The 27760-nt window shown below is 43.5% G+C and overlaps 2 protein-coding genes across 8 annotated transcripts in view; one reads left to right on the forward strand and one right to left on the reverse strand.

Annotated features, from left to right (window-relative positions):
- The first annotated feature begins 354 nt into the window (after window positions 1–354).
- On the forward strand, window positions 355–16160 carry THBS1 (thrombospondin 1). 4 transcript variants are annotated; one of them, XM_069596012.1, is made up of 22 exons: window positions 355–527; window positions 1081–1176; window positions 1434–1993; window positions 2906–2981; window positions 3274–3473; window positions 3585–3707; window positions 4730–4823; window positions 6238–6414; window positions 6724–6900; window positions 7213–7386; window positions 7618–7745; window positions 7849–8001; window positions 8423–8641; window positions 9137–9244; window positions 9781–9940; window positions 10090–10208; window positions 11835–12069; window positions 12266–12493; window positions 12662–12933; window positions 13336–13433; window positions 13537–13676; window positions 14066–16160. In XM_069596012.1, the coding sequence occupies exons 2-22, from the start codon at window positions 1110–1112 to the stop codon at window positions 14071–14073; spliced, it is 3516 nt and encodes a 1171-aa protein (XP_069452113.1). In that variant the 5' UTR covers window positions 355–527; window positions 1081–1109; the 3' UTR covers window positions 14074–16160. The 4 variants fall into 4 exon arrangements, with proteins under 4 accessions (XP_069452113.1, XP_069452111.1, XP_069452112.1 ...); XM_069596010.1 differs by having other exon boundaries at window positions 375–527; window positions 3271–3473; XM_069596011.1 differs by having other exon boundaries at window positions 375–527; window positions 3271–3473; window positions 6241–6414.
- A 1538-nt stretch (window positions 16161–17698) lies between these two features.
- FSIP1 (fibrous sheath interacting protein 1) overlaps window positions 17699–27760 on the reverse strand; it is a 210043-nt gene continuing 199981 nt past the window's right edge. For all 4 annotated transcript variants that reach the window (XM_069596017.1, XM_069596019.1, XM_069596018.1 and 1 more), the window contains one exon: window positions 17699–18808. In XM_069596017.1, the coding sequence (XP_069452118.1) occupies window positions 18762–18808 (47 nt within the window). In that variant the 3' untranslated portion in view covers window positions 17699–18761. The remainder of the gene's footprint in view (window positions 18809–27760) is intronic.

Below are 27760 nucleotides of genomic sequence, written 5' to 3' on the forward strand. Positions count from 1 at the left end.
CAAGGGGACGAGTTTGCCTGAAAGCCTCTCTAAGGGTCTTGGGCTGGGTGGCTAGGGCCCTGTCGGCTCGGGATGCGCGCACAGGGTTTGGGCAGCTCGGCGCCAGAGCCGAAGTGCTGAGCCCGTGAGCGCCAAGGCCGCGTGGGCGGGCACCTATTTTTCTGAGAAGTTCCAGTGCTCCTAGGCGCCGACCCCCGCCGCCCCCCTTCCACCTTCTAGCTGGAAAGTTGTGCGCCAGGCAGCGGGGGGCGGAGAGAGGAACCCAGACTGGCCCCCCTCCCGCTTCCTGCCCCGCGGCCTCCCATTGGTCAGAGGAAACCCCAGGAATGTGAGCGCCCCTTTAAAAGCGCGCGGCTCCTCCGCTCCGCCAGCCACTGCACTCGGGCCGGCCGCTGAGAGCCCACCCTGGCGAGCTCTCCCAGCCGCAGCCTCCGAATCCACGGCCTCCACCCCGCGCCTCTCCAGTTCTCTATCCCGTCGCTGCGCCCTTGTTGCTGGCCCCGGCCGCTACATCCGCGTCCGCACAGGTAGGACTCCCGGGCGGCCGCCGAGGACGAGTGCTGCCCTGGCCAGCCACCTGGAGCTCCCAGGCTTCAGCGCCTCCGGAACCCCGGATCTAATAACTTTCTGCCTTCCCCGTACTGTCGCTCCCAGCCTCTGGGGACTCTTGTGGAAGGGCGCCAGAGCCATCCTCTCCAGCCTTGGGGTTCACAGACTAACCCACCAGAACACCCCAAAATTTTCTTTTCCCCAAGTCCTATCAGTGCTCTAGAAAAGGACTGTGCCTCCCTGCGCCCCTAAACTGCATCTCCTGGTCTAGTGTTTACCCTTAACTTCTCAAGGAAAAACCCCTCTCCAGTGGTTGATCTTGCCCCCACCACCTCTTTAAAGCGGTAATCTCCCCTCAACTCTTACTTTCTTCCTGATGCTCTCTCCAAAGTAAATACGGTTGCCCCTCCTTCCAGCAAATGTGGGCCCAAAAGGGGATCCCCAGGGGCCCCAGCCCCAAGGCCAGCCAGGTTTTGCCCACACTCCCTGCTGGGCAGCCTCTGACCCTGGGCTCTGTGCTCCTTGCTGCAGGTTCCTTGCTGGGCACAAATAGCTCCACCATGGGGCTGGCCTGGGGACTCGGTGTCCTGCTCCTCGTGCATGCCTGCGGCTCCAACCGCATTCCAGGTGAGTCTGTATAATACCTTGTGTGGGGGGAGGGAAGAGGAGGAGGTCGGGTTACCCCAGGTGCACTTCCCTCCCTGTGTACTCCTCTCTCAGCTGCTTCTCCCCTGAGCCCTGACCAAACCTCAGGCTGCTGGTTTCCTCTGACTGCCCTTTATTTAGCTCTTCCAGTGGCTGTCAAGAGCTTTCATTCCAGCCCTCTGCCTCACCCCCTCCCCCAACCCAGGGCGCTCACCATGTGTCCTGCTCTTGTCTAACAGAGTCTGGGGGAGACAACAGTGTGTTTGACATCTTTGAACTCACCGGAGCTGCCCGCAAGGGCTCTGGGCGCCGACTGGTGAAGGGTCCTGACCCTTCTAGCCCAGCTTTCCGCATCGAGGATGCCAACCTGATCCCCCCTGTGCCTGACAAGAAGTTCCAAGACCTAGTGGATGCTGTGCGGGCGGAGAAAGGTTTCCTCCTCCTGGCTTCCCTGAGGCAAATGAAGAAGACCCGAGGTACCCTGCTGGCTGTGGAGCGGAAAGACCACTCTGGCCAGGTCTTCAGCGTGGTCTCCAATGGCAAAGCGGGCACCCTGGACCTGAGCCTGACCGTGCAGGGCAAGCAGCACGTGGTGTCGGTAGAGGAAGCACTCCTGGCGACTGGCCAGTGGAAGAGCATCACCCTATTTGTGCAGGAGGACAGGGCCCAGCTGTACATCGACTGTGAGAAGATGGAGAATGCGGAGCTGGATGTCCCCATCCAGAGCATCTTCACCAGGGACCTGGCCAGCATCGCCAGACTCCGCATTGCCAAAGGAGGCGTCAATGACAATTTCCAGGTGAGGCCGCTTTGATTCCTGATCCACGGGGTCAACTGCTAGGCAGCTTATGACCAGGAGCAGCAGGGGTTCCAGTATAGGAAATACTGCCTGTGCACTAAAGCAGTGGTTCTCACACAGTAGGGAGCATCACAATCACCTGGAGAGCTTCCTAAAATGTGTACCGCTACATCCCACCCCTAGAGTTTTGGATTCAGTAGGTCTGGGATGGGACCTGATAATTTACATCTCTAAACAGTTCCAAGATGAGGTTGGTGCTAGTGTTCTAGGGATCCGACACTGAAAACCTCTAAAGGAAACAAGAAATAGTTTCCCTGTAACTGCCTGTTCAAACCTTAAATACTCTTTTGCTCTTCTCAAGAAAATAATTTCAAATGCATTGCACCAATTATAATATTGCTTGAAGTGGATACTTTTTATGAGCAGGATAAATACCACTTGGCTATTTGCTTCCTCATGGGGATGTAACCGATCCCAAAGAAAAGATTAAAATAGTGGCTATTTGCTGCTATAGTGTCTTCCTTGCTTAAACCTCTAGATCTTTGGGTCTGTGGCTTTGAAACTCCCACATTTAACTGACACTGGAGAGTGTCATTGTATCATCCGGTCTCAATATCAGATTCCATTTCCTGTATCCCCAAGTAGGCCGATAACTGAATTCTTTGTAAAAGACCGCAGACTTGGCAGAAGATACAATTAAGATTTTTGAAGCTATTTTGCAATTCCCGTGAATTTGGCAATTCACCAACAGTTATTTGGTGTGTTATTTTGACACGGTGATCTTGAAAGGGAGTTCTTTTCAAATTTTAGAACATCTGTTGTGTGCTCCTTCTAGCATAAACAGTCCCCCCTCCCACTGACCCCCCGGCCCCTACCAACACTCTACAAACAGTGTGTATCCTCTGCTCACAGGGGGTGCTGCAGAATGTAAGGTTTGTCTTTGGAACCACACCAGAAGACATCCTCAGGAACAAAGGCTGCTCCAGCTGTAAGTATCCCTCTGTTTTTAGGGCATATGGGAAAGTGAGGGCATTCCACCCAAAATAAGCTGAGAAACTTCAGCAATGGTGATTGTGCATAAATTACCCCAGGTAACATAGTTACCTTTATATAAAGGTGACCTCAAACAGTTTTCCACACTCAACAGTCCCCTCCTTTTGCATCCCTCACCCAAAATGAAATGTCTGTTACAGTTAGGGTGCCTAGAGGCTGGCTGGTGGGAGCATCTACTTGAAGATATTCTCCTACTTTCCTCACTGTGTTCCTTTGTTCCTTAGCAGCTACCAGTGTCTTTCTCACCCTTGACAACAACGTGGTGAATGGGTCCAGCCCTGCCATCCGCACCGACTACATCGGCCACAAGACAAAGGACCTGCAAGCCATTTGTGGCATCTCATGTGACGAGCTGTCCAGCATGGTCCTGGAGCTCAGGGGTCTACGCACCATTGTGACCACGCTGCAGGACAGTATCCGCAAAGTGGTCAGTAGTCTCCACCCACCGCCTGTTAGCAGGAGCCCCTGCATGTGATGGTGATGATGCTGAGGGACTGAAAGTGAGGCTCGATGCTAATAACCTTTCTCCCCCTTTTAGACCGAAGAGAACAAAGAGCTGGCCAATGAGCTGAGGAGGCCCCCACTCTGCTACCACAACGGAGTCCAGTACAGGACTGGTGACGAGTGGACGGTGGACAGCTGCACTGAGTGTCGCTGCCAGGTAAGGCTCTCGACGGACTGAAACACAAATGGATGGCACACTCTCTGAAGAAAGAGCCAGATGGCTGCGGAGGCTCTTTTCATGTTCCATGGCTGGATACCCAAGTGGTGTCTTTTTCTTAAGATGCAGTTATGACATCTATAAAATCATTTAAATGCTCAGAGTTTTTCAAAGTCTTAATTATACCCCAGGCTAAGAATAATATCTAAAAGAGTATATCTATTTAAATATCTCGGTAACTTACCTGCTTTAGTTCAAGAGCTAAGTGTTGAATATCAGGTAAGTAAAATCAAGTTGGAACCCCCCCCCCCCACAACCTGATTCATATTTGGCTATGACATGGAGATTCTTTAATACAGTACTGATTGCTATTCAAATCACTTAGCCCAACATCATTAGAACTATCCACTTACCTCAGATGGTACTGCCTGCAGTGTATGTGTCCTTCTGGCTCACCCCCTACCCAACGCCAGGGGCAGAGGGGTTTGGGGGGTGTTGCTGGCTCATTGAGCAAAGTCAAGCTTAAATACAAATCATGGATTGCCGGATTTGGGAGCCACCTTTACTAAACTCCCATTTTTGTCCAATATTATATAAAGCCATATTTATATATGAGAAAGTAAGATGCTCATTGATCTTCTTTTCCCCATAAAGATGTAATTTAAAATTTTTAAAGTCCTGGCTGAGTTTCAGGAGTTTGATTTTAGACACAGAGTAACAGATCTGACTCATGATATTAGGTGGTTCCAACTGCATAAATTCATGTTGTTCTGTGCATGAAGAAGTGACTAAGTGGCAATTGAGACGAATTCTAGAGGGATGGAGTGACAAGTAAGCAGCCCTTGAACTGTCTCTACAGTACTGGTGGCTGCCAAAAGACAGGCAGAGCTTCTATTAAAATCATTCCACTAGAGCATTTATAGCCCAGACGACATTTCAGCTTGTAATTGAAATGGTTCAGTATGTAAGCTTCTGCTTGCAATATGCTTAGTACCCATTTCTCCTTCACTGTTGCCCTGCAGAACTCAGTTACCATCTGCAAAAAAGTGTCCTGTCCCATCATGCCCTGCTCCAACGCCACAGTTCCCGATGGAGAATGCTGCCCACGGTGCTGGCGTAAGTTCCTAAGATTGTTGGCCATGCTTCAGTGACTGGATTGATTGTACATAATGCTGGAATACCAGTCCCATCTCTGTCACATGTTTTCATTCAGTTTCTTGCTACAGCATCTGGTTAGCTAATGGCTTGTCTGCTGTATACAACCAAAAAAATGCCATTATGACTAAACTTAATTACCCCCCTAATTGTGGTGTAGACAATAACCTTAGTATAGTTTATTGAGTATGATTCTGTGCTTTGAGAAAAGATGAGATGAATTGGTAGCAGCAGTAGCTTCAAGTTAACTGGATTTAGAATCTGACCTTGTGGCCTAGAGTCAGTAAAAATCTGCTCACTGGAGAAATTGATGGACTTAACTGGGCCTGAAAGTTCTACCCATTTTATCTACAGGCGTAGGAGACCTAAGAAAAAATAGTACTTTGAGTCTCAGGGCTCTGTAAGAAATTGTATTGTTTCATGGTACCCAGTCCCTGGGTTTTGCTGCCAGTATAATTAATCACTTTGCTGAGACACTGTAGTAAGTACAAGTCATAAAGATGATTTATCACAACTAAGATGCATAAAACAGGAAAGTAGCACTCCCCCTTCACATCCACGCCCCCCACACTCCCTGTTTCCTACACACACGGATCACAGCTCAGAAGAGCCAGTTCCCTTCAGAGATGTCAGTGACATTGGAACTGTCATAATCATTTGTACATTGCTTTCTGTTCAGCATTCACTTCAGATGTGGGTTAAAGGGAACAAGGCTAGCTAGGGACTAGCAGAGTGCTGAATTTTGAGTCAGGGATTACTAGGAAAACTTCGAACTGATGGCAAGAGAAAACAAAGTTCTCTATCTCCTGTCAGATACAGGACGTGATTGTAGTCATGGCGCCTGGGCAGATGGTAAACAAACACACTTCCCTCTTATGAAAATATGTGCAGAAAAGGCCCCAAATGCTAGGGTGAGAGGAGCAACCCGCTGACTGACCTCATGACTGATCCAGGGCCAGAGCCAACAGCGGCTCCGCTGCCTTCAGATTCATCTGCCAAACATGTGGGTCTCTGACTCTCCTGAAAGTCAGAAGTGATTCCTATAAGTTGCCTAAAACCCAAGTATTCTTGGAAGCCTGGGGCTGGAAATGCCTACCAAGACATCTTAAGTCAAAAAAGGGAAACTCATTTAAAATGCAGACTTGGAAGAAGGGGGCGAGGATGACTAGAAACATATGTGGGGGAAAGGTTCAGCTATACCGACCCAGGCAAAGCATGCAATTACCCCAAAGCTGTGCACAGAATGACCGCTTGGCCATTGGCCTAACAAATATATTGCTTTTCACTCTCTGGCATGGGAAGAAAGTCCAGAGCAGAGCAGCCCAAAGAATAGCTTGTTTTCATGATAACACACTAAATGCACCCATTTGCTCAGCAGCCAGCGACTCTGCAGACGATGGCTGGTCCCCATGGTCTGAGTGGACCTCTTGCTCTGTGACCTGTGGCAATGGAATCCAGCAGCGTGGCCGCTCCTGCGACAGCCTCAACAACAGATGCGAGGGCTCCTCTGTGCAGACGCGGACCTGCCACATCCAGGAGTGTGACAAGAGATGTAAGTGTTGGGCCACTTGGGGATGTGGAGACCTGACTTGTCCTTGTTGTCACCAATAGCAACTTCAGAGCACAGAGGTTGAGGGCACAGGTTCTAGACTCTGATCTAATCCCAGTTCTCTGCCTTATCTGTGCACCCTTGAGCACAGCTATCCTCTCTGAGGCTCTTATCTGTAAATTGGGGGTAAAAATAGTGTAAAGATGTTTAGTTTGGCGAGTTTGAAGATGTGGTTTAGAGGATGCATTTAAAGTGTTAATGTAGAGCTTGGCTTGTGGGAAGCACCATATAACCATCAGGTTTGTCCTTTAGTTAAACAGGATGGAGGCTGGAGCCACTGGTCCCCGTGGTCATCTTGTTCCGTAACATGTGGAGATGGTGTGATCACAAGGATCCGGCTCTGCAACTCCCCCAGCCCCCAGATGAATGGGAAGCCATGTGAGGGCAAAGCCCGAGAGACCAAAGCCTGCCAGAAAGACGCCTGCCCCAGTAAGTGCATGCATCACCTGGCATGATGCTGGCAGCTCCACCCCGCTAGCTGCCTGGCATCCGTGGGTCATGGATGGGGGAAGATTGCTTCCTAGAGAAACAAACAGAAGCACAGCCCTGCAGGGCACAGCAGCTTCTTCTAACGACAAATAGAACCATTTCAGACTCACCCTCTTCCCAGACATCCTTACCATGTGTCAGGGTCATGGAGGTTTCTTGAAGGAGAAGTCTCAGGACTCAGGAGAGTCTCCTGTGAAGGTAAAGTGTTTGGAAATTGGTCTTAGCTTTGGCCTGTGGTTAATTTTCTTACAGTCAATGGAGGCTGGGGCCCCTGGTCACCATGGGACATCTGTTCTGTCACCTGCGGAGGAGGGGCACAGAAACGTAGCCGGCTCTGCAACAACCCCACGCCCCAGTTTGGAGGCAAGGACTGCGTTGGTGATGTAACAGAAACCCAGATCTGCAACAAGCAGGACTGTCCCATTGGTAAGCCACACAGCCCAGGCAGCCCAGGACAAAACCACCTAATGGCACACTCAGCTTTCATGGGGGTTCAGTTTCGATGGTCCTGAGTGGTTTGATTAAAATGCCAGATGGACAGCATAATCTCAAAAGTTAGTAGTTACACAGACCTTACAATATTACACCCCCATTTAAGTGACCAGAATGGCAGTAACAGCAGCTGAGACCCACGTTTGCCTGTCACTCCTATTTCAGATGGCTGCCTGTCCAATCCCTGCTTTGCTGGTGTCCAGTGTACCAGCTACCCTGATGGCAGCTGGAAGTGTGGTGCTTGTCCTCCAGGCTATAGCGGAGATGGCGTCAAGTGCGAAGATGTTGATGAGGTGAGGAGCTGGGAGCTACCAGACCTAGGAAAGCATCTCATCTGCCTTGGTCATTTCTTGTGGCAGTGTTCTCTAAACATGAACAAACCTGTTTCTTCCACAGTGCAAAGAAGTTCCTGATGCCTGCTTCAACCACAATGGAGAGCACAGGTGTGAGAACACAGACCCCGGCTACAACTGCCTGCCCTGCCCACCACGCTTCACTGGCTCGCAGCCCTTCGGCCGGGGCGTGGAACATGCCACCGCCAACAAACAGGTAGAGCAGAGGGGACTAGTAGATGGGAGTGAGGGGGGGTGTCCTTGACTGAGCTAGCCATCAAAGCGGGGAATGTCCTCTCACACCCTTCAAGGAAAACGGGGGAGGGGGTGAGTGTCAATCTAGCTTTTAGAAACAGGACTAGAAAATGAATTGTTCATCCAGCAGAGAAAATTGGTCCATCACATTTAACCATGCTGCTCTGGAGTGAGTTGTGAGTGGATGGACTTGTAAGTGCCAGGGTGATGTGCAAGTTCAAGGAAAACAAACATAAAGCCATGTCAGCCTATAACCTGGCATCAACATTCCCAGGGCAGGATGGGGGGTACTCATACTCTTCCCATGGATCTCTGTCCAGAGGCAATGGGGAGCTGGGGACCCTCCAAGGCTCTGCCTTAACGTCAGAATGTTGTACCCGCAGGTATGCAAGCCCCGAAACCCCTGCACGGACGGGACACATGACTGCAACAAGAACGCCAAGTGCAACTACCTGGGCCACTACAGTGACCCCATGTACCGCTGCGAGTGCAAGCCTGGCTACGCCGGCAACGGCATCATCTGCGGGGAGGACACAGACCTGGACGGCTGGCCCAACGAGGACCTGCTGTGCGTGGCCAATGCAACTTACCACTGCAGAAAGGTAGCCCCGCCCTCACCTGCCTCCAGAAATGCTTATCAAGGGGATGAGCTGAGGAATTGCTTAAACTTGGGGAATGGAACTGAAAGATCAAATCATCCGAAGGCAGAGGAACACTAATTCTTATTAAATCACTTGATGCCAAGAACATGAATGGGGCAGGCCCTTTGGGCAGTTGTGTCCCACAGTCGATTATGTTATCCAAAAAAAGTTCACTTCTCTACCAGATGCCAGCAGAGCATGACCCGTGTTCCCAGTATATATAAAGTTTAGAGCATTTATACAAAGTATTTATGTGTGTGTGTGTGTGTGTGTGTGTGTATGTATGTATGTGTGTATATATCCTCCAAGCAAACTTTTTTGTCTTCCCATTGAAAGTACCTGCTGTCACAGAGTAGCATTCAGTTCTGTCTGCAGTGTTTTTTCAATGCAGTCTCTAGTGCATGAGCTGAGCAAAAGGCTTGCAAACTACAGCTGTAACGTGTCTTCTCTTTCCAGGATAATTGCCCCAACCTTCCCAACTCAGGGCAGGAAGACTATGACAAGGATGGAATCGGCGATGCCTGTGATGATGACGATGACAATGATAAGATTCCAGATGACAGGGTAAAATTGTTTTCCATTCCTCTCTCAGCTTTTGTGTTCAGCAACAGCCTGTAACCCTTAAGATTCAACAAAATTACTGATATCTAGTCATCAGAAATTATTCATTGTGATCCTGTAGTTTTCAGACATAGATGTTGCCAAGAGAATTTTTAAATGAGGGTTTTGTTTTTCGTCACAGCCTGCCTTTCCCCTAGTTGGAGCAAAAAGTTACAATGTGTGAACAAATGACACTTTGCTCCCCATATTGGTTTCAAATGTCTTCTCTAGGTCACAGTAAGGTTATCTCTGCTTGCACTGAGAGTGGAGATATTGAGTTTCTATTTACATCTCACTGACTCATAACCAACAGAAATTCATTTTTCATTCATTATGTCCTGGCTTTTAACTTTTGCAGTGGTCATTTTACAGGGGACTTAGTATATCCACCAAGTAGAAAATGATGGCTGCAGATTTTCAGTTTTATATATATTATGCATGTGATCTGAGGCTAGTTTCGTCGACCAAGTTGTACAATGCTCCGCTTCTTCTCTTGGCAGGACAACTGTCCATTCCATTACAACCCAGCCCAGTATGACTATGACAGAGATGACGTGGGAGACCGCTGTGACAACTGCCCCTACAACCACAACCCAGACCAGGCTGACACAGATAACAATGGGGAAGGAGACGCCTGCGCAGCTGACATTGATGGGGACGGTAAGGTGCTCCCTGATCCAGCCAGCCCGTGGGCAGCTATGACGGCATTCAGCTCTCAGCCTTGGACAGCGCTGGCTGTTAGTGTGCAGTCTGGTTGAAACAGCTGAGGCTGAAGATTCCAGCTCTTATCTGTCCCGTGTTCTCTGCAGGTATCCTCAATGAACGGGACAACTGCCAGTATGTCTACAATGTGGACCAGAAAGACACTGACATGGACGGGGTTGGTGACCAGTGTGACAACTGCCCCCTGGAACACAATCCAGACCAGGTAGGTAGATTCCTTTCAGAATCTTTCAGGAAACTGTTAGCATATCCCTTGCTAAGCCTCTTTAAAAAACAGAAGAGTTTAAGTTCAAACACTTTCATTACCATGGCTATCAGTGATCTCATAGCCAATTACAGCATTTTCATGTGAACAGTTTGCCTGACCTAAGCTCTTTGAAGAGTTCCTCAGGTCTTTAGCATGAGTCTTGTAACTTCAATCTTATCCTCTATAAGAAGCCCACATGATTTGCTCAGTGGAATCTACCATTGTTAAGATAAATTATACAAAGCAGAAATCTGTGACTGACAACTGTACAGGAATATTAATCATGTTTGAAACTAAGAGATGGAAGAAAATATCCCTAAGCAAGATACACAGCCATTTTCATGGCTCATGATATAATCTGACCGCAGGAAAACCAAACTAAAAATATTTCCCCACACTGGAGAAATCCCTGTTTCTTTGTCATTCTTCAAGTGTTTTGGCATTGCAAACATAATTCTGTACCGGTGCTAGGGAGTGCTGCAAACAGACATAGCCAGAACAAGTTCCATGTCTGGAGGTGTTTATTTTCTAGTGTAATCACTCATCATCATTTTCTCGATGTGAAACTTAAGGCTTTTCTTTTCCCTAAAAGCAGTTATTCTGGAAATTTAGAAACCACCTTTTTATAAATGCAAATATTTTTAAAAGATTCAAGAAATGATAAATCCAGCTAATTTCTGGAGACATCCAGAAACTCTCCTAATATTTGCTCTTATGACTTTCTCTAAAACAAAAAGCACCAGGATGATTAGCTTTGGGGAAATAGGGGAAAGCATGAATGATTTGGGATAGCATTCTTGATCAAATGGCATTGAGGGTCATCTGTTTTGAATTTTAGTCTTACTATAAATTAAACCTCAGTGCCATTTAACCTCCCTGGATAAGGTGTTGGTTCTTCAGATAATAATAAAGTTTATAACAATTAATGAATCATGTAAAAATCTTAACAGCAAAGAGCATAAATACTGGCAAGCAAAATTGCAATTTGTATGTAAATAATCTGTAAGCATTCTGTAAGAATTCTGTACTGAATACTTTAAAAAAGGTACTCTGAGAAATATGGTTTTGAAAAAAATTAGAATTTTGAGTTTACCTGAGCCAACACTGGACAATCCTTATGGACTAGATGGGTAAAACCAAATACCTAAAAGAGAAGAAAATGATTTATCCCAACATACGGTTACCCAGGAGGTATGAAAAGCAGTGACATGTTGCCATGATTTAATGACCTGGAGTAGAAGTTGACGTGTCAACAATTTCCTAATTGAAAATTTGAATAGAACATATATTGTACCCAGAGCATTCAATTCATCATTAAGATATAAGTAGTTAATATGGCATTCTATCCTTAGTGATGAAATGATGCTTTCTATTTAATTTTATCTAGAATGTTTTCTATTTTAAAAGAACTTTCAAATATCCCTTTAAAAACTGTCTAATACAAACAAGGATCAAGAATAAAACACTTAAGACCAGTGAGGCTTCGCATCTATATTAACAAATCTGACCAGACACTGGAGCATCTCCGTAAGCTTTCTTTAGCATCAGTAATTCACATTCCAGCTTACCCTCTGCCTCTTTCAGCTCGACTCTGACTCGGACCGCATTGGAGACACCTGTGACAATAATCAGGATATTGATGAAGACGGCCACCAGAACAACCTGGACAACTGTCCCTACGTGCCCAATGCCAACCAGGCCGACCACGACAAGGATGGCAAAGGCGACGCCTGCGACCACGATGATGACAACGATGGCATTCCTGATGACCGGGACAACTGCAGGCTGGTGCCCAATCCTGACCAGAAGGACTCTGATGGTGAGTCACTGGAGCCACTTTTAAAGCGAGTGACTGAAACCATGGCTGTCTGGATTGCGGAAATTTAAAAAAAAAAAAAAAGCTGAATACATTTGAGGATGAAAAGACTAAATGTTAACTTTGACAAGACAGTGAATTTTTGGCACCAGTAATGGTATTTTGGAATTTCACTGAACTCTTGCCTTTTTGCCTTTAGGTGATGGTCGAGGTGATGCTTGCAAAGATGATTTTGACCAGGACAAGGTGCCAGACATTGATGACATCTGTCCCGAAAATGTTGATATCAGTGAGACTGATTTCCGCCGATTCCAGATGATTCCTCTAGATCCCAAAGGGACATCCCAGAATGACCCTAACTGGGTTGTACGCCATCAGGGTAAAGAACTCGTCCAGACTGTCAACTGTGACCCCGGACTTGCTGTAGGTGAGTAGAGAGTTCTTCAAATGAAAGGCCAGTGTGTACAGGGGAAAGAAGCCAGTGTAAAAGCAGGCAGTTGCACGTGTCCCCGTGAGTGCTAAAAAAGGCTGGGAATGTGACAGAGAACCTCCGGAAGGCTGCAGGTTTTAACCTGGGCATGGCCTTCTTTTCCAGGTTATGACGAATTTAATGCTGTGGACTTCAGCGGGACCTTCTTCATCAACACCGAGAGGGATGACGACTATGCCGGCTTTGTGTTTGGCTACCAGTCCAGCAGCCGCTTCTATGTTGTGATGTGGAAGCAAGTCACTCAATCCTATTGGGACACCAACCCCACGAGGGCTCAGGGATACTCTGGACTTTCTGTGAAAGTTGTGAACTCCACCACGGGGCCTGGCGAGCACCTGCGGAATGCCCTGTGGCACACAGGAAACACCCCTGGCCAGGTGAGAACAACATCCTGCAGGAGGGGAAGGGATGCTGTGTTTGGCCCAGCCTCCCACCAGGGAGTCTTAGACATCAAGTTCCCGGCATCACCAACTGTAGCATTAAGCTCTGCATTGTAAAAACCATCCTAGCGTCTGAGAGGGTAGCTCACTTGAGATCAAAAGGCTAAAGCTGTTTGTTTTAGCCTCTTCAAACAAACAAAAATGTCAATGTCCCTTCTCTTTGCTGATATGCACATTCAAGGTTACATAACCAATAAAGCCCTTGGGAAAAAAATCCTACAATGCAGCCCTCTAATTTAGGTCAACTCAGTACCTTTTCAAGTACCATTCCATTTCATGGAATCTAACATAAGTCTCATAATTAAGCTGTTTCAACCTTTGCTTTTGCTTTTCCTCCAGGTGCGCACACTGTGGCATGACCCTCGTCACATTGGCTGGAAAGATTTCACTGCCTACAGATGGCGTCTGAGCCACAGGCCAAAGACAGGTTTCATCAGGTAAGATTGCCCTGATTAAATATCCCTTAAGTCATACTGACAGGCAGGGAGGAGAGGACCAAAAGTAAGGGTGGCACTAATGTGATGTCCTTCTTTCCCACAGAGTGGTGATGTATGAAGGGAAGAAAATCATGGCTGACTCAGGACCCATCTATGACAAAACCTATGCTGGTGGTAGGCTAGGCTTGTTCGTCTTCTCTCAAGAAATGGTGTTCTTCTCCGACCTGAAATATGAATGCAGAGGTAGGAGCAAAATGACAGTGAATATATAGGTGAAATCCCTAGTTCCGACCAGTACCAAGAATGTCAGTCATGCAAGAGGCTGATTTAAAGGCTATGTAAGACACAGGGTTATTTCTATCTTGCTGTTGAAGACACAATGATAAAAATGAAATAATGAAAGCCTTAGAAAGCAGAGCATAAGTTCTGGAAGGTTATGCTATATCAAACACCTAGCAACAGTGTTCAAACACATTAATGTGTAATTTTATAAACTACCAATCTTAAAATATACTTTTGCCATTATAAAAGGAGAGCTGTGCCAAGATTGTTAATGTATTAGTGGATATTAAGATGACAGTGCCTCAGTGAATTAGTTTATGTATTTATGTGTTTATATATTTATTTCACAGATTCCTAATCATCAAACTGTTGATCAAAAGACTGATCATAACCAATGCTGGTATTGCACCTTCTGGAACCATGGGCTTGAGAAAACCCCCAGGATCGCTCCTCGCTGCCTGCCTTTGCTCTCTGCTTGCATGAGTGTGGACTCCTAGAACATGTGACTTGCCTCAAGAAAATGCAATTTTCCAAATCAGACCCTGCATTCAGCCTCTGACTGAGAAGAATCTTCCAAGGAGACAAACAATGACTTTGGTTGGCTTTTGCAAAAGCAAAAGCATCCACATGCTTTGGTTGGAAGGTGCCTGTCCCACTCTGCTTTTGTCAGAGCAGAATGCGACTGAGAGGCCAGCTCTGAGCAGTGGACTCCAAAGTGTTTTCAGGCATGTGAGAGAAGGGAGGACTCACTAGAATTAACAAACAAAACCAGCCCTGACCTACTCCCTCTGGAATGGGGCGGGGGCGGGGGGCCAAAGCCCAAAGGGGAGGACGCATACCCAAGAGACGATTGTATGAAGAAAATATGGAGGAACTGTTACATTTTTGGTACTAAATCATTTTCAGGGGATTGAAAGACTATTGCTGGATTTAATGATGCTGACCAGTGTTAGCTGATTAACCCACATAAATAGGCACTTAAATAGGAGCAGGGAAGGAAGGAAAAGACTGGCTTCTGGACTTCCTCCCAGATTTCCACCCCTTAACACATCACCTGTAGTGACCAGAATAGGGAGTCGGAGTTAAACCATCACAAGCCAGTGCTGGCTGCCGCAGCTTGGTTCTATTGAAATTGTCAGTTGTATTCCAGATGTAGCTTCTGCAGATGTAGCAGGAAAATAAGAAAACCCACCATCTCAGTGAGCACCAGGCTGTCTCCCAAGGGACGGCAGCCCGTGCTTGTATTTTTATGGTTAGAAAGGCACAAAATTATCAACTAAGACATTCCTTTTCTTCTTTTTTCCTGAATATCATGGAGTTTTCCAGTTGTCTCTTTTGGACTGTAGTTTTTGGTGTTTTAAACAAACACTTTACAATGTAAACTATTTATTTTTTACTTATTCTGGGGGATCTGTCTGAAAGACTATTCATGGAACAGGAAGAAGCGTAAGGACTATCCATATCATCTTTGCTACAAGTCATTATGACTGTAAGATTGTAAATACAGATTATTTATTAACTCTGTTCTACCTGGAATCTAGGTTTCATATGGAAAGTGTCTGAGAGCAGGTAGTTGAGATTGATCAGCAAATCTTTCACAGGAATGGCACAAGGAAACCAGCATAGCAAGCTGCTCTTCACTTTGTGCTTAGACTGAATGATTTGGAATTCCTTTTTCCTTTTTTTTTCCCAAGTGGAATTACTTGGTTGTCCATTTGCAAGTGTTTTTAGTTTGCAAAGAAACCCAAGAGGCCATTAATACTGTCTTATCCCATCCCTTGTGCCTATTTCCAGGGAGATGAAAAGCATCTACATTTATTATTTTTGCCTTTTTCCAAAAGAAAAAAATGACAAAGGTGAAACTTGTATACAAATATTACCTCATTTGTTGTGTGACTGAGTAAAGAATTTTGGGATCAAACAGAAAGAGTTTAAGTGTCTAACAAACTTAAAGCTACTGTAGTACCTAAAAAAAAAAATCAATGTTGTACATAGTATAAAAATTCTTTGCAGAAAAGTATTCCCAGTAAGGAAATAGCATTGAAATGTTAAATACGTTTTCTGAAAGTTGTTTTTTTCTATCATCTTGTATACCGTTGCTTTATTTTTATAAATTATTTTCTCATTGCCTTTGGAATAGATATCTCAGATTGTGTAGATATGCTATTTAAATAATTTATCAGGAAATACTGCCTGTAGAGTTAGTATTTCTATTTTTATAAAATGTTTGCACACTGAATTGAACAATTGTTCGTTTTTTGTTTTGTTGATTTGTTTTCTGCTTGTTACCCTCCTCCCTGTTTTTACTATTTGCCAATACTTTCCTAGGAATGTGCTTTTTTGTACACATTTTTATCCATTTTACATTCTAAAGCAGTGTAAGTTGTATATTACTGTTTCTTATGTACAAGGAACAACAATAAATCATATGGAAATTTATATTTATACTTACTGTATCCACGTGTATTTGTTTTCTGGCCTTATGTCATGAGGTATGGGTAAACTGTATCCGTAAACAATAGAGCATACATAAAAAGAAATCACAGTAACAGTGACGTTCACAGTTCCTATACAATTTAGGAAGACTGAACTGCTTAGATGACATTTTTGCTGGATTTGTGGAATAAAAGAACAAAACAAATTAGCCTGTCATACTAAAAACAAGCAATGAGAAATGACCACCCCCACAAGATGTGGGACTCAAAAGGATACAAGTTTATATTTTACTAATGTCACTAAATGTCATTTATTGAATCCTTTTCAAAGCCCAGTTCTGTTCCTGAAAACAAAAAGGAAAACAGGAGTGAAGCACATACTCACAGCTACATCTTCTGACCCATGAATGAGGACACCAGGCTGTGAAGAAACTTTAGAAACAGTGAAGGGCGAACTGTCCTTGAAAAGCTGGGTCAAATGCTATAGATACCACATTTTGGAGAGTGACTATGCCTTTGGTCAGAAAGATGACTTAAGAGGGGAGAATTGGGAATAAATCCTAATAAATCCTAATATATATGTACGTATATATTAGGAATAAATCCTAATATGTATATATACATATATATATACATACAACATATATATATGTACACACAACATATATATATGTACACACACATATAAAATATCAATAAGCAGAACCTGAGCTTCAGGTGCACTAACCATGAATGTAGAATACAGTCCAATTTTTAGTTGTAAAAAGAATTTTTTAAAATTATAGAATAAAAATTTTTATGAATAAAGATCTCACTTTGATGTCCATTAAACAAAAAGGACAGGCTGAGTGAGACAGAATGTTTTTTTCCCCTTATTGACTTTTCTCTCTCATTCTAGAAACATATATAAGTATAAATTGCATAGTCATATATAATTATAAAATGCCAAATCACGTTACGGTATCTAGGTGAAGAATCAGGAACTGGAAGGTGTTGGTTATAAACTCTGGAAAACTGATTTGAAAGAAATATTCTTTGAAACATGACATCATTCATTCTCAGAGCAGCTCAGCACATGAAGTCTTGGGAGAGAATTCTAATTCACTTTTAAGTAACAGAACAAAAGTAACTGATAGTATCAGGATGGGACAGAAGAAACTGGGACCTGGAGCTTTCTTACCAGGAATGCTCCATATGCACTCCAAGACTGACCTTCGAATCAGGTTGTACTGAAATAAAGGACTTGTTAAAAATTAAAACTACGCCATCAGGGTGATAGCTCTCTCCTTCTATAGGAGTTTATTGTCATGCATTTCAGAGTTGGATTGAAGGGCAATAAACTCTAGGTCCTATGGGAATTTACAATAAAGCTGGTGCCAATAGTTTTCTTGAGGAGTCATAAGTAAAAAAAAACCCTCAAATTTTAAGATCCCAAATGTATTCCCAAAATAAGTTAGCTCTTGCTCTTTCATACTTTTTCTCTACCTTTTCTGGGGGCAAACACTCAGGTCTAGAGGGAAACTTAAAAACACTGCTTTTTAAAGAACATTTTCTTTCTTATCAAGGTAATCTTTCATTTAATTTGGAGCCTTCATATTGAGTATATTATACAAATTCAGCTTGCCAGTTCTTTGTTAGAGGTAGGTACCTTCAGTTTACATGTTATGGAAGGGTCTCATTCCTTTCAAGGGTAAAATTAATTACTTAATCATTCTGCTTTCCTACCCTCTGTTAAACTTTTGTAACATAAAGGTCCACTATGCCCCAAATACCATTTGGAGAAATATACTATAAAGCCATAAACTATCTCCTCGCCATCTATCTCCCTCTCCTCTTCTCTCCCTCCCTCTCCCTCTCTCTTTCTCTCTCTCACACACACACATACATATCAATAAAACACCAGAAGCACATGGGTTTGGAAAAGACATAAAAGGTTCTCATAAATTCAGGTTACTGACTTGTAACTAACAAACCCTCCCTCTTAAAATAGTAATACAGCTTTTTAAAAACCAGCTGATCTTTATTTGCTGAATTCTAAAAGGGAAACTCTGAAAGAAGATAACAAACTAAATGTCATATATGAAATAATTCAGTCAAACTTCTGCTTATGAAAAGTACCACTACTAATAAGATAGTAAGGATAGCCTAACATTGTTTTGTTGGGAAAATTCATTTCTCTTCACAGCAAGCTATACTTACTTAACAGGCATAGAGAGAAGGAAAGAAGGGAAATCAGGGCAAAACTACAGGTCATGGTCAACAAACCTGTGTAAACCCCAATAATGCAGTAATGTGTAATATTAAATACAAAACAATCATAAAACTTCAATTAGTTTTACCATAGCACACATACATAAAATGTTGGTTTCTATAATGCAATAAAAAACAATCTTCCTGGGAATTTCAATGAGGAAAAACCAGTGAGCAATTTACCACAACAAGTTCCAAAAAATATCAAAAAAATATGATCCAGAAAGAGAGAATCTAAACATTAAAATCATCATTTGAGGAATGGCCTCTATAATGCATTCACTGAATTAAAAATTTGGAAAAAATGTGGTTTAACTTAATTTACCAACTCTCTTAAAAGCACAACCCAGCAAGTCACTGCTTAAGATTCTTTACATTCTTCTGTCACATCTTCAGTCTCCTGTTCATCTGCACATTAAAAAGAATAACCAAATTTGTCAGATATCTGTGCATAATTAAGAAAAATTATCAGCCTATGTTTTTCAAACATTAAATCCTTATACACATAAGATAAGCTGCATTCTTATTTAATATTTATCATACAATCATCACTCTGCCACAAATATTAAATTTATTTCAATATTTATTGAATATTAAAATCAATATTCAAAATATCCAAAATCACTGCAGACAGTGACTGCAGTCATGAAATTAAAAGACACTTGCCCCTTGAAAGAAAAGCTATGACCAACCTAGACAGCATATTAAAAAGCAGAGACGTTACTTTGCCAACAAAGGTCCATCTAGTCAAAGCTATAGTTTTTCCAGTAGTCATGTGTGGATGTGAGAGCTGGACTATAAAGAAGGCTGAGTGCCAATGAATTGATGCTTTTGAACTGTGGTGCTGAAGAAGACTCTTTAGAGTCCCTTGGACAGCAAGGAGATCAAACCAGTCAATCCTAAAGGAGATCAGCCCTGACTATTCATTGGAAGGACTGATGCAGAAGCTGAAGCTCTTTGGCCACCTGGTGCAAAGAGCTAACTCACTGGAAAAGACCCTGATGTTAGGAAAGATTGAAGGCAGGAGAAGGGGACAACAGAGGACGAGATGGTTGGATGGCATCACTGACTTGAAGAACATGATGGACCAGGAAGCCTGGTGTGCTGCAGTCCGCAGGGTCGCAAAGAGTCGGACACGACTGAGCGACTGAACTGAACTGCACAGCCACCACAAGCTGCACATAAAATTTACAAGAAGTGGTGGAACATAAGGGGCTTGCCTTCATTGAGCTTACAGCTATGGGATAGTTTTTTGGGTTCTGAATGAAAATGGTTATGAATTTGGAGACATAAATCAAAATCATTATTATCATTATTATTTGCTTTGTACTAAGATTCCAGGAAGCTGAGTGAAACAAAAAGTAAATGTGACAGTTACGGTAGATAAGAACTGATCGCCTTTCATTTCTTCAATGTTAGAAGCAAATGGTGACACTAACCGAAGTGGAATGTAAATATGCTTCCAATCTTAGCAAGAAGCCTTTCATATAAGGTAGAATGGACAATAGCACCAAATAAAAGAGAATCAGGAGAAACTGGGACCCCCAAACACTGCAAGTGGGACTGTAAATGAGGCAGCTGACTTGGGGAACATCTGACAGTTTCTCGAAAGGTTACCATAGACCCAGCCATCCTCCTCCTGGGCATATCCCCTAGAGAAATGAAAACATGTGGGAGCTCAATCCCTCAGTCACGTCTGACTCTTTGTGACCCCATGGACTATAACCCGCCAGGTTCCTCTGTCCATGGGATTTTTCAAGCAAGAATACTAGAGTGGGTTGCCATTTCCTCCTCCAGGGGATCTTCCTGACCCAGGGATTGAACCTACAACCTCCTGCATCTCCTGCACTGCAGGCAGACTTTTTTTTTTTTAACTGATGGCTGAGCCATCACAGAAGCCCCAAATGGAAATATGTATCTACCCAAAAACCTGCACACCAAGATTAATAGCAGAATTACAAATAACAGCCAAAAAGTAGAAACAACTCAAATGTCCATCAGCTAATGAATGGATAAGGAAAAAGTGGTAAATTCACACAAAAGAATATTATTCAATAATAAAAGAGTAAAGTACCGATACAAGCCACAACATGAATGAATCCTGAAAACATTATAATAAGTAAGGGGTCAGACACAAAAGACCACATATTATATGATCCCATTTATATCAAGTGTCCAGACTAGGCAAATCCATAGAGTCATAAAGTAGGTTAGTGATCACCTAGGGCTGGGGGTTGGGGTAAATGGGTAGTGACTGTGAGTGGGTACAGTATTTTTCTCTAAGATAAGGAAAATATTGTAAAATTTATAGTGGTGATGAATGCAAAATTCTGTGAACATTCTAAAACCCACTGAATTGTATGGTATTCTTAAAAGGTTACCCCAGAAAGGTTATATCCACATGCTAATCCCTGATGCTAAAGCTGAAACTCCAGTACTTTGGCCACCTCATGTGAAGAGTTGACTCATTGGAAAAGACTCTGATGCTGGGAGGGATTGGGGGCAGGAGGAGAAGGGGACAACAGAGGATGAGATGGCTGGATGGCATCACCGACTCGATGGACGTGAGTCTGAGTGAACTCCAGGAGTTGGTGATAGACAGGGAGGCCTGGTGTGCTGTGATTCATGGGGTCGCAAAGAGTCGGACATGACTGAGCGACTGAACTGAACTGAACTGAACTGAATCCCTGATACCTATGAAAGTCATCTCACTTGGGAAAAGCATCTTAGAGATATAATTAAGGATCCTGAGACAAGACCATCCTGGATTATACAGGTGGGACCTACATTAATGAACAAATGTCCTTATAAGAGACAAGCAGAGGGAGATTTGAGACACATGCAGAGAGAGAATGTGAAGACAGAGTCAGAGACTGGATGATATGGCCACAAAGCAAAGAAGCCAAAGAATGTCAACAGCCGGAGAAAGTGGAAGAAGCAAGGAAGCATCCTTCCATAGAGCCTCTAGGCAGAGTGTGGCCTTGCTGACATCTTGACTGCTGACTTCGGCCTCCAGAACTATGAGACGATAAATTTTTGTTGTGATCATGTGTTGTGGCAACTGTAGGAAACTAACACAGGTGTTCAGAGTAGATGTTGATAAAGCGGTTACTTTAAAAATCAATCTAATATTTAACAACAAATGATTTGGAGTTTCAGAGTACAATGGAAAATGTAGTGACATTGTCAATGCATGGAGAAGAAATATTAGCATGGAGAGGAAGGTGGGATGTATGAGAAGTGCACCTCAGTATCTCACATGTGAGATGAGGAATGGTAAGACCTCGGCACCACATCTTCATAAGTGCTAGTCCTTCTATCTGGAGTGCGCTCCTTCTCACCCACCCAGTAAGTGACCACTCATCCTCAGAAGCTCAATTCAAATGCCACCTCCCCATCTCTCCAATCGTCCGTCATTCCCTCTAGTGTCGACAAATACTTTGTCCAGAAGTTCTTATACTTGGCCCCATATGCTGAGATTGTCTGCTTAAGTGCCTGCCTTCATCAATATCCTATGAAATAATTCAGAGCAATGATCATTACTCACCTGATAACCTAGGAAGAGCATCCTTAATGAATGAACACAATGGAACCCTGGAGCAGTGGGTTTTAGTCATAACTAAACAACAGACTCACCCAGACCCCATTCTCAGAAACTGGCTTTAAAAAACACAGATGCCCAGAGCCAACTCCTAGAAATTGATTTAATTCTGGAATAGAAACAAGGTATTAACCTGTTGTTAAATATCACCTGATGATTCTAATGTGCAGAGATAAGAAGCATTGTCTAAGGGATGGACTCAGTATAGCTTTACATGCCAGGCAGACCCGAGGCAGATGCCAAAGAGGGAGAGATCTGAAAATCAAAAGTACACAAAGTACAGATGATCCCATACCAGCTAGGTATGTCTCCAAATAAAATACTAGCCATGAAAAAGTAGTAGAGAGCTAAAGAGTAGGACTAGCTTGCCCTCAAGGAGAAGGCAATGGCAGGCCACTCCAGTACTCTTGCCTGGAAAATCCCATGGACAGAGGAGCCTGGTAGGCTGCAGTCCATGGGGTCACTAAGAGTCGGACACGACTGAGCGACTTCACTTTCACTTTTCACTTTCATGCATTGCAGAAGGAAATGGCAACCCACTCCAGTGTTCTTGCCTGGAGAATCCCAGGGACAACAGAGCCTGGTGGGCTGCCGTCTATGGGGTCGCACAGAGTCGGACACGACTGAAGCGACGCAGCAGCAGCAGCAGCAGCAGCAGCAGCACACTTCAGTGTGCAGACAGCTACTGGAGGGCATCTTGTTAAAACACAGAGCCTAATACAGTAGGTCTGGGACTCTGCAGCTCTAACAAGCTCCCAAGGGATGCCAATACTGCTGGTTCATAAAGCTACTCTACAGTCATGATCTTCAGTAACTCTTTCATGTTTTCAATTTATTCAATTTGAATGACGCAGTGGAATCAGAAGTTCCCAATACTTGACAAAGTGATAAGTTCATTACAATTAAATATCAAAACTCTCCAACATGCCATTGTTCACTTTATACTACTAAATTAACCAGTAGAGAAAGTGTTATTTTATGGTAGAGAAAATAATCAGGGGGAAATATTTCTATGAAGTCTACCCCAAGAAGAACTGAATTAGGGAACTATAGTCAATGTTTTTTTAATTAACTATAATGAAAAATAATTTCAAAAATAATATATGTGTATATATATAAATGAATCACCTTGCTATGCACCTGAAACACTGTAAATCAACTATACTTCAACAAAATATATATTAAGAAAAAAAAAGAAAATTAGTTGAGAGTAACTTGAAAAAATAAAATCACCAAATATAAATTTACTATATACTAAGCTGGTTTTAGAAAAGGCAGAGGAACCAGAGATCAAATTGCCAACATCCACTGCATCATCAAAAAAGCAAGAGAGTTCCAGAAAAACATCTATTTCTGCTTTATTGACTATGCCAAAGCCTTTGACTGTGTGGATCACAATAAACTGTGGAAAATTCTGAAAGAGATGGGAATACCAGACCACCTGACCGGCCTCTTGAGAAACCTATATGCAGGTCAGGAAGCAACAGTTACAACTGGACATGGAACAACAGACTGGTTCCAAATAGGAAAAGGAGTACGTCAAGGCTGTATATTGTCACCCTGCTTATTTAACTTATATGCAGAGTACATCATGAGAAACGCTGGGCTGGAAGAAGCACAAGCTGGAATCAAGATTGCCGGGAGAAATATCAATCACCTCAGATATGCAGATGACACCACCCTTATGGCAGAAAGTGAAGAGGAACTAAAAAGCCTCTTGATGAAAGTGAAAGAGGAGAGCGAAAAAGTTGGCTTAAAGCTCAACATTCAGAAAACGAAGATCATGGCATCTGGTCCCATCACTTCATGGCAAATAGATGGGGAAACAGTGGAAACAGTGTCAGACTTTATTTTGGGGGGCTCCAAAATCACTGCAGATGGTGATTGCAGCCAGGAAATTAAAAGACGCTTACTCCTTGGAAGGAAAGTTATGACCAACCTAGACTGCATATTAAAAAGCAGAGACATTACTTTGCCCACAAAGGTCCATCTAGTCAAAGCTATCGTTTTTCCAGTGGTCATGTATGGATGAGAGAGTTGGACTATAATGAAAGCTGAGTGCCAAAGAATTGATGCTTTTGAACTGTGGTATTGGAGAAGACTCCTGAGTGTCACTTGGACTTCAAGGAGATCCAACCAGTCCATCCTAAATGAAATCAGTCCTGAATATTCACTGGAAGGACTGATGCTGAAGCTGAAACTCCAATACTTTGACCACCTGATGTGAAGAATTGACTCATTGGAAAAGACCCTGATGTTGGGAAAGATTGAAGGCAGAAGGAGAAGGGGATGACAGAGGATGAGATGGTTGGATGGCATCATTGACTCAATGGGCATGAGTTTGAATAAACTCCAGGAGTTGGTGATGGACAGGGAGGCCTGGCGTGCTGTAGTCCATGGGGTCACAAAGAGTTGGACACAACTGAATGATTGAACTGAACTGAACTGAGAACTTGTTCTGAGGACCCTAATAGGATAATGTAATTAGTTTTCTTATATATAAACTGAATGCCATATTTCTCAAATATACATAGCAAAATCTTGTGACTTGCATTAATTTGACAGATTGAGCACTCCACACCAGGGAGCCTGATTTTAATAAGTCTGGCTAGGGCCTTGGACATTATAACATGGGATGGATATCATATGGCCCCAAAGGGTCAAGCACATGAAGTAGAGAGGGCCAGATGGGGCCACGTTTTCCAGCAGAGTACATGCTCCTAAGGGAAATATCTACTATTCAGCTCTCCTCCCCAAGTGTAAGACCTGCTGATTTGCCAAAAAAGTCAGAAATCTAGGCTTTTATGAGAAATCTGATGAAATGTTAAGTACTATGTAGGCCTTCCAAGTCCAATCACTGCACTAATCATTTTATGTGAGTTTTCTCACTTGATTCTTATTACATTCCTAGAGGATAAGTACTAAAGCCATATTATCTTATAGATAAGGGAACCAAGGTAGAGAGGAGAGAGAGATTAAGTAATTTGCACAAGATCATCTGCTAAAAGTCAAGCAAAGATTCAAACCGAGGTCTGTCTCACTCACAGCCCACAGTCCTAACCCCTAAACCAATCACGCTGGTGGGTGGTTGAGCCAGGCATCTCTGCTCATCTACGTTCTAGCCTCGAATCCTGATACTTAGCTGGACTCTGTTAACTTTATCCTTTGGGTAATTAATTTTCTCCTTGATTTTATGTTCTCAGTTTCAATTTAGAGTGACCAACCTTCCCAGTTTGCCAGAGACAGAGGGTCACCCAAGACAAGGGACATTCAGTGTAAAGTCAGGAGACTCCTGAGCAAACCAAGACAGTTGGTCTCCTTAGTTTTCACTTAATGGTGTTATGTTAAAAATAACCCTATCTGATTCACTGTTACATTTGTTATAGAAATTTTAAAAAACATTATTCAATAAGTGGGTCCTATGGGAAATTTCACTGTTTTCCTCGAAAAATTAGTGTGGTCTTATCCCCCTTTTTTACTGTGTGATTGACTTTGTGTCCCTTTATGCCTTACTCTATCTTTGTTATTTGCCAATCATATTTTCCTCTTAGTTACATGAATTTGTTGATAAGCAGCTCAAGTGCTTGATTAGAAAAAAAAATACTGTACATGCATAGATGCCTTTTTGAGTATCTAGAAATCAATTCAGCATAAGAAGCTTTGATTAAGTACTGGACTAACCAGAGACCTGCAGCACTAGTATACCTGGCAGCGTCTCCATGGTTGATGTGATCAAGGACCACTTACTCCTCTCACACATCCATGCGGAGGAACTTTCAGTGGGGATGCATCCAGCTTTACCCCCACCATGGGAAAGAACAGTCAGTTATCTGATTGGTGAGCCTAGGGGAAGAAACAGCATGCTCAACTCATTCCTCTCTCCAAGGGGGTCACCATTCTCTGCCAGGGTGCCCTCTGCTCCTCGTACTACTGATCCACATGGACAGGTGTCCATGGGTGAGGCTTGATGATCTTCACCTCTGCCAGAGTGAGTAGTAGGTTTATCTTGAGGGCATAACATCAAGAAGACCATTTGGCTACCTACCCAGATGACATCAATCCCCTACTTTTCATCAGCAATAAAGCCAACCTTCTAATTTTCATTTGTCAGAATCTATACCTCTCTCAGTTGGTTTGATAGGAATCGGGAAGAGAAGACGCTATTTATCGGTCTTCTGAAACCCCAACAGTAGGTGAGTGTAACACTGAATTTACTGGATCTTGTATCCAAAAAGTCAAATAACAGTAGTTACCACTAAGCTTAAAACACAAAATGAAAAATGAAGTATTTCAGGAGGGGGCAATCAAGGTGGCAGAGTGAAAGGACATGAAGCTCACCTTCCCCCACAAACACATCAAAAACACATCTAATGGCAAACAGTTCTCTCTGAAAACAAACTGGCAGAAGGACTCATAGAGCCAAGGCTATGAGAAACATACACACAGAATTAGAAAGGGAAGGAAAGCAATCGGGACAGGACCTGGGCCCCTGGGAGAGGATTCAGATGAAAATGGAGATTACTCAAGCAGACACCTGCCCTGGGGAGTGAGCAGTTCAAGCAATAGGTTGGGTGCTCCAGTCTGGGGTCTTTTGGAGGAGAGAAAAGCCCCTTGGCTTGTTGGAGGACCTCTGGAACAATTAGAAGGGTTATGGGAAGCTTAGACTGTTCGTGTAAGGGGTGTATACACACTGGCTAGCCCTAAGGCAGGACAGAGAGACATTTGCTCTAGGAGCAGCTGGTTTTCCATGCCTGCCTTGCCATGTGCCCCAGCCAAAGCTCCAGCCTGCTCACCCCATGCCATACCATGGCACTGAATCTGAGGTGCCCATGACCAAGAAATGATTCAACTGCAGGACACAAAGGTAATCCAGTCCTGAGGTGGAGTCTGGGTGGGATGGCAGTTGCCATTGTTGGCATTTACTTAAATGGAATCTCAGAAACTGCTCAGATCTCTGACAACAATTGCTCCACCACAACTCACCTCCTGATACACATCAAGACCCCATATGAGCCCCAGTCAGCCCTATAGAATGGTTCCACCACAGGGCAGGGGTGGTAGAAGCTGGGGGCAGTGATCAGTTGTGAGGGACAAAGGTTACTAGCACTCAAGCCTGCATCTGAGCAAAGACACAGCTGCCTCCATAAGTAGCACATCAGACTTCTGTCTGTGCATGGACCTTACTTATTTCAGCAGCCCCCTTCTCTGGGGCAAGAGTTTTGAACAGGGAGAGGGAAAAACACACACTTAAAAGGAGCAGAGTCATCTCAGAAAGGAGGAGATAATAAAGATCAAAGAAGAAATAAATAGGGACAAAAAACTAGAAAAGATCAATGAAACCAAGAGCTGTTTTTTTATAAAGATAACAAAAGGGAAGGGAAGCAGTAAAAGTCATATTTGTAGATGACATGATACTTTATATAGAAAACTCTAAATTCTCTACCTAAAACCCATTAGAACTAATAAATAGATTCAACAAGGGAACAGGATATAAGATTAATACACAGAAGTCTACTGTTTTTCCATATACCAAAATACTATCAGAAAAAGAAAATTTTCCCTTTTAAAACCAATCTCTTTTTTTTTAATTTATTTATTTTTTTAATTTTAAAATCTTTAATTCTTACATGCGTTCCCAAACATGACCCCCCCCTCCCACCTCCCTCCCCACAACATCTCTCTGGGTCATCCCCATGCACCAGCCCCAAGCATGCTGCATCCTGCGTCAGACATGGACTGGCGATTCAATTCTTACATGA

The sequence above is a fragment of the Ovis canadensis genome, chromosome 7 (genome assembly GCF_042477335.2).
Source record: "Ovis canadensis isolate MfBH-ARS-UI-01 breed Bighorn chromosome 7, ARS-UI_OviCan_v2, whole genome shotgun sequence".
Classification (NCBI taxonomy): Eukaryota; Metazoa; Chordata; class Mammalia; order Artiodactyla; family Bovidae; genus Ovis; species Ovis canadensis.

Excerpts from the sequence above, each read along its gene's own strand:
- THBS1 (XM_069596010.1), top strand. The coding sequence starts at position 1,110 with ATGGGGCTGGCCTGGGGACTCGGTGTCCTGCTCCTCGTGCATGCCTGC. Across the intron at positions 7,746-7,848 it reads AGTGCGAAGATGTTGATGAG|TGCAAAGAAGTTCCTGATGC; the intron begins GTGAGGAGCTGG and ends TTTCTTCCACAG. Across the intron at positions 8,002-8,422 it reads ATGCCACCGCCAACAAACAG|GTATGCAAGCCCCGAAACCC; the intron begins GTAGAGCAGAGG and ends TTGTACCCGCAG.